The sequence below is a fragment of the Crocuta crocuta genome, unplaced genomic scaffold, assembly GCF_008692635.1.
Source record: "Crocuta crocuta isolate KB4526 unplaced genomic scaffold, BGI_CrCroc_1.0 scaffold696, whole genome shotgun sequence".
Taxonomy (NCBI): domain Eukaryota; kingdom Metazoa; phylum Chordata; class Mammalia; order Carnivora; family Hyaenidae; genus Crocuta; species Crocuta crocuta.
Window position 1 is genome coordinate 401094 of NW_027529467.1, and position 7243 is coordinate 408336.

General features: G+C 39.0%; 1 protein-coding gene across 1 annotated transcript in view; it reads left to right on the top strand.

Moving 5' to 3' along the window:
* Nucleotides 1-7243, top strand: part of CFAP47 (cilia and flagella associated protein 47) — a 492482-nt gene that overhangs the window by 113736 nt on the left and 371503 nt on the right. The window contains 1 exon segment of the mRNA XM_077760783.1: nt 5343-5538. Within this exon segment, the coding sequence (XP_077616909.1) occupies nt 5343-5538 (196 nt within the window).

Consider the following 7243-nt stretch of genomic DNA (forward strand, 5'->3'; position numbering starts at 1 on the left):
AGATTTTAGTTCTTCATGAAATGTTTAGTAGATTTCACCAGTCAGTCCGTTTGGGTTTTGGCTATTCTATGTGAGAAGTTTTTTGATTGCTACTTCAGTTCTGTAACTGAGTCCAAGCTCATTCTCTTTACTGTTCAATAGGCCAGTAAGTGGAGAGGCAAGACATTAGGGAATAGAAAGCACTTTGTTCGGAAAGCCAGCAAACCAAGGAAATGGCAGACTGTTGTCCCAAAGAACCATCTCCTTCAGCGTGAAATTGGAGTTTCTTTTATGTTAGCAAAAGGGGAAGTGGCAAGGTTGGAGTCAGATGGTAACTGACTTCTGTAGACATCTGAGGAGATAATGTAACTTCTTTGTCCTTGGTCAGTTGATCTTTGCATACAGGAATCTATCTGGTCATGTCATTCCTCTAAATCTTAGACATAATAGCATTGTCATTTCTGTATGTACTTCCTTATCTCCTCAGGTGAGATAGATTCAGGTAAAAAGCAGTTTTTGCAAATCTTAGCTGTGACAGGGCTACATGCAGGTCTCAGCAGAAGGTTCTAAGGTAGAGGTCACAGCAGCAAGGAAAATACAATCAGTGTGGAGTCACACCTGCTGTTTCTCCCTGTTACAATCCCTTTCAGTAAGTCAGGTCACATTTTATTATTTCTTCATGAGACAGTTTAAGTACTTTTTGTCTTTCTAGGAGTTTCTCCATTTCATCTACATTATCTAATTTGCTTAGATACAGATTGTATAAATGCTAATTTGTACAGCTGTACATTGTGTTCCTTTATAATTTTTTAAATTGAATTTCTGTAAAGTGAGTAGTGATTTTTCCCTATCTTATTCATGACTTCTAATTTGAATCTTCCAAATCTTGGTCATTCTTGCCAAAGGTTTTTCAAATTTGATATGCTTTTCGATGACCAACTTCTGATTTTATTGATTTTCTTAATATTTTCCTATACTCTCTTCAACTGATTTCTGTTCTAATATTTATTATTTCCTCCCTTCTTGCTTTGGTTGTAATTTGCTCTTTTTTTCCTTGTTTCTTATGTTGCAAAGTTAAGTACTGATATCTTCTTAAGTTTATGTATTTATTTTGAGAGAGAGTGAGACCCAGAGGATAGGAGTGGGGAAGGAGCAGAGAGAAAGGGAGAGAGAGAATCCCAAGCCGACTCCACACTGTTAGTACAGAGCCCAACATGGAGCTCAAACTCCCAAACTATGAGATCATGACTTAAGGCAAAATCAAGAATTAGATGCTTAACTGACTGAGCCACCCCGGTGCCCCTGGATTCAGTGAATTTAAAGGCTTACCTTATACCCTAAAATATGATTTACCCTCAAGAATATTCCACATGCACTTGATTTTTTTGTTAAGATTTTTTAAATTTTAAGTGATCTCTACACCTAATATGGGGCTCAAACTTACAACCCTGACATCAAGAGTCACATGCTTTACCAACTAAGCCAGCCAGGCTCCCTCACATGCACATGTGAAGTGTATATATTCTGCTCTTGTTGGGTAGAATGTTCATAGATGTCTTTTAGATTGATTTGGTTTATAGACCAAAATATTTTATTTCTTTAGTGATCTTCTACGTATTTGTCTTATCCCCAATTGAGAGTGGAGTATTAAATTCTCAAAGGGTTATTACTGAAATATCTGTTATTTCTTTTTTCAGTTTTACAGGGTTGTGCCTTGTATACTTTGTGACTCTGTTAGGTGTATTTATTTTTGTAATTGTTTTATCTTTTTCATGGATTGTCCTGTTACCATTATATGATGTCTTTGTCTCCAGTATTGACTTTTATCTTAACAGTTCATTTGTCTGGTATTAGGATAGCCACTGCTGCTCTTTTTAAGTTACTATTTGCATATATAAATATAACATTTCTCCTTCCTTTTACTTTCAGTTGAATTGTGTTTCTGAACCCAGAGTGTCTCTTGCTGATGGCATGGATTTGGATCACTTTTAAAAATTTATTTTGCATAGCTCAGCCTTCTCATGGGTGTGTTGAGTCATTTTACACCAACTTATTAATTACTGATGAAGTAAGATGAAGAAAGATTTACATCTGCCTTTTGCTATTTGTTTTCTGTAATTTTGAAAGACAGAGAGAGCACAAGTAGGGGAGGGACAGAGAGGAAGAGGGAGACCCAGAATCTGAAGCCAGGCTCCAGGCTCTGTGCTGACAGCAGTGAGCCCATGCTGGGGCTTGAACTCACAAACCATGAGATTGTGATTTTAGTCAAAGTCAAACACTCAATCGACTGAGCCCCCCAAGTGCCTTCTGGTGAATTTTTCATTTTAGTCATTGTATGTTTCAACTCTACAATTTATTTATATCCTTATATGTATAAATTTTTTATGTATGTTCAGTGCTTGAATTTTCTCAGGGACAGTTTCTCTTGACAGCCTTTTTGTTTGTTTGTTTGTTTGTTTGTACATGGATCATTCATTATTGGCTTAGGATTTTTTCAGTTATACCCGGTGAGATCTTGGCCTTGTTCTTTGGGTATCCTTAGCATCTGCCATTTTCTTGGCATTTCTTACCAATTCTATAATCATTGGTAATTGATTATACTTTTCTTCTGTCATTTTCTGACTGTAGTGGAAGCCTCTTATCCCAAGCCATGGTCAGGGCCTTTATGTCCCATTAGTTTTCTTTGCCTTATGGATACATCCTTTGCTATCAATATCACCTAATGTGGGATAGCTATACTTTATCTACTTTGGCTAGACTTGTTATACTAGCCACCAAGCAGGGCTGCCTTACATTCTCAAGGCTTTCAAGAGTTTAAGTAGGTGTTTTTACTTTTCACTCCCTCACATCACTTTCTTGGACTTGCACTAGGATGGAGGCTGGGGCTGTGGTGGAATAGGTGACCTGATGTCTAAGCAAATCTCCAGCTCCTTCTGAATCCAAACCATTGTTCTTGAATCTAATTTGTGTGGTTAGACTCTCACTTTCCTTAGAGAAGATTGTTCTTGGTTCTCATGTAAATAGGCTCAATGTTTCGTAACCCACAGGGCACATAAGTTAGAAAAGTCTCAACATAAGAATCCCTGCTGCATAAAAATATAGAATTTTTCTGGTAATGAGCTTTAGGAAGTGAAAGTTTTGACAACTAGATTCTTTAAGCAGACTGAAGCAAAGGAACAGGAAGATGCTTGCATAGGCAGCTATGAAGATTTCCCCAGCCCCCTTATTTTTTGAGGAAGTCTATACTGGTATTTGTCTTTAATTTAAAGCATCTGCTTCAGTACCATTATAGTTTATATGCCAGAATAAAATAAGCACACTAAATGCCATTTCTATTTAAAAGAGTATTGTAGGGGCGCCTGGGTGGCTTAGTCGGTTGACCGTCCGACTTTCGCTTAGGTCATGATCTCGCGGTTCGTGGGTTCGAGCCCCGCGTCGGGCTCTGTGCTGACTGCCAGCTCGGAGCCTGGAGCCTGTTTCAGNGTCACTTACCTGTTATTCTTCTTAATTATTCTTGCTTCTGAAGCAACATTAGGATTGCAGTCTCTGATATATGCTGTTTGAGCCCTTCCAGATTTCCATATTGGGTTTTTCCACCTGTCTCTCAGTTGTGGGAATTGGCTCCTGACAGGTTGTGTCTGTCCCCTCCTCTAGAAGGTTGCCTTTGGGTGACCAAAGATGCTACATTGCAGAGATGCCTATGAGGGTAATCATCACCACTACCACTACCTCAGGTGGCCCAGCTAACTTTCCTTCACGGGGGACAACCTCTTAGGTAAATTCACATCCCATAGCTGCCTGTGGGATCGATTTGAATCTGCATTATAAACCAACAACTTTTCATAGCTTCTGGCTCTCCTCTCTTTTTCTTCCCCCTTTACCTCAAAGTTCCTCCTGAGGGCATGCCCTCAGTAAATCACTTGCATCAGAACCCTTGGGACACGACTGCTTTACACNTGTACTGTTTCTTGCACACAGTTAAATTGATGATAAAATGCCATGCTGAAAAAATAGAAAAATGAAATGTCATGCTAATAGATGTATCAGGACACTGATTTATAGTGTTTTAAATACTTAAATTCTATTGTAATTTATTTTCTCAACTGAAGGAATAGATATAGTTGGTCCTCTTTTCACATAGTCTTTCCTCTGCTCATTTGTCAGTAAGAAGTCACTAATTCACTTCCCTTTCTAGTCACCTCTCATTTTCCAAGGATCGCAGACTATATGAACAAGAAAAGACTTATCTGACCAAGTAAAGGCACCCAGTACAGAGAGATCTTGTTGAGTTTGATCAGTTCAATGATTCCATTGCTTTTGTGTGTGGTTCACAGCATCACTTTTGAACATGCATCTCCCAGAGCACTCATTGTGTGCTTTGGTGATACTCTTGATGGCCCTGATCCTGTTTTTTAATTCTAAGATATTACCTTAAGTTCATACTCACCAAATCACAGCTTTCTCTCTCTGAGACACTGTGTTTGGGCCTTTGGGTCTAAAAGGGCACCAACAGCTTGCTGGAATGGAACCATTGTGTGGGATGAACCCGCAGCCCCAGATGCCGAGCCCTTTTCTCCAACACAGACTGCCTTTCATCATAATGAGTTAGCACATGGGAATTTCCTTTCTTTTCCTATGAGCTGAAATTGGCCAGTCAACCCTGACACCCTTTTGGAAACTTAAAAATCTGGGAGGAACAACATTCTTCTCTTCTCAGCATACCCATTTCTCAGTACGAGTCCCCTGAGATCCTATGGCAACTGTCTGACCTCATCTTCATACTGCATATACTGAAGGGATCGGCAGCTCCTGTTAAGGCATAGAAAACAATCCAAAAACAAAAAAGTCTTGTTGCACTGTTTCTTCCAGGTTTGTGTATTTTCCAGTAATAATGAATATCTGCTTTAAGGAGGCCTTCTCTATTTCTAGACATAATACACTTTAAAATATTTTTCATGTTTTTATGTATTTATTGAGCGAGAGCGAGAACGAGAGACTCTGAGGGGGGAGGGGCAGAGAGAAAGAGGGAGACAGAGTCCGAAGCAGGCTCCAGGCTCTGAGCTGTCAGCATAGAGCTCAATGTGGGGCTCACAGTCATGCACTGTGAGATCATGACCTGAGCTGAAGTCGGACCCTCAACCGACAGAGCCGCCCAGGTGCCCCTAAAATATTTTTTAATTAATTGATACTTCATTACATGTTTAAAGTTCCTTGGCAGGATTATTCCAATTTCTGAGTAATCTATTCTCCATTTGAGCTGTACCTTAATAGTACCTTTAAATATTTAGTAAGATTTAAACTAAGTAAAATTTTTTGTGTATGAAACAAATCTAAGATACTTAAAAACAATTATTTTTCATTAGATCATCCTAGAAAATACACAGCGGATATTCCCATTCGTCTAAATGAGAATCCAGTTTGCTATCGGATATTATGTTTGGTTGGAGAGGTAAAATCACCCACGTTATTGTTTGACCCTCCATTCATATTTTTCACTCCTGTTCCCCTGGATGTAACAGCTACGATGGATGTCAACATTTTACCTCAGAACTATTTCAGGTGAATGCTTAATGTGAATTTACCCCAGTTTTTTATGGCTTTTTTGATAGTATATGTGTTGTATGAGTTGTCTGACTTGTTTATGTAGTAGAAACGAGCCATTAAAATATTTAACGGTTCATTTAAATTAAAAATTTTAAGCAGCCCACTTCATTACCTCACAAGTAGTCGTTTGATTTTCTCGTAAAAATTTTTGGTATGTCTCTCTTCATGGTATGCAAAGCAAGCTTTCTATGGCTATGTGATAAATTACCACAAACTTAGTGCAAACAAATATGAATTTGTTATCTTTTAAGTTTCTTTGGGTCAAGAGTCCTCCAGGCTAGTTAAGCTGCCTCCATTGCTGATGGTCTCAGTAGGCAGAAATCAGCATGCGGGCTGTGGCAGCGGTCTCATCTGAGACTCAGTCCTCCAGAATTAATCCTTTCACTTGTAGGACTAAGATAATTTCTTGCTGGCTGTTGGCTGGGACCACTCTCAGCTCTTAGAGACCACCCTCACATCCTAGCCATGTGGTTGCTCCTCCCATCGTGGTACTTTCGACCATCTCTATGACTTTTCAGTCTCTGACATCCAAACCTTCTTTTAAGATCTCACCAAATGAAATCGAATCCACCCATGATAAATCTTTTGGCTTTACTTGAATTCATTTGCCTAGGGACCTCAGGAACATATGGAAAGTCTGTATAACACAACTTAATCACTAGTGTGATATATTTACGTGTTCTCCCACCCGTAAATATATATTCTCACGGGGTGGGAATAATACAGAGTTTGTGTGTATACCAGGGGAGAGGACTCTTGGGGGCCATCTCCGAATTCTGCCTCTCATGTGTACATAGTATAGCAGAATGCAGTCTGCTCTCATTTTTTTAAAACAATTTATCAACAGCCCAAACACCAATATTATATAGAATGCTAATGTATCCTAGATACATTATGTGCCCTTGCACTACAGAACAAGTAGATTGTGTGTGTGTGTGTGTGTGTGTGTGTTCATCCATTCATTCATTCATTCATTGCTGGCTTCTGAGAAATATAAGAGGTTTCCAAAGGGTTAAATAAAAACAAACCAAACCAATGCATACAGGCTGAATCCACAGTAAGAGTGGTGAGCTGTAGTGATCTGCCAAATGCAGGCTTTTTCTTAAAACTTGAGACAACTTTGTAAAGCATCTGACTTTGGCTCAGATCATGATCTCACACTTTGTGAGTTCAAGCCCCGTGTTGGGCTCTGTGCTGGCAGCTTGAAGCCAGGACCCTGCTTCGGATTCTGTGTTTCCCTCTGTCTCTGCCTCTTCTCCACTTCCACTCTGTCTCTGTCTCTCTCTCAAAAATATATAAACATTAAAAAAAAAAAAAGCACAGAACTTGAGACAGCTTTTTCAAGGTAGGAAAACAGTCTCAAATTCCTTGATTAATCCAGAGACACTAAAAGAGGCTAAAAGAGTTCATGTGAATAAATCCTTCTACCTTTCGGCAGAGTGAGCAAATCTCATATCAGTGGTTTTTAAACTGTGGTGTATATCAGCATCACCTGAAAGACTTTTTAAAACAGAACTTATTGCGTACCGTTCCTAGAATTTATGATTTAGGAAGCCTGGAATGGTATGTAATAATTTTTATTTCTAGTAAGTTTCCAAATGATACTGATGCTGCTGATCCATGGAACACCATTTGTGAACTTCTGCTTTCAATAAAGCTA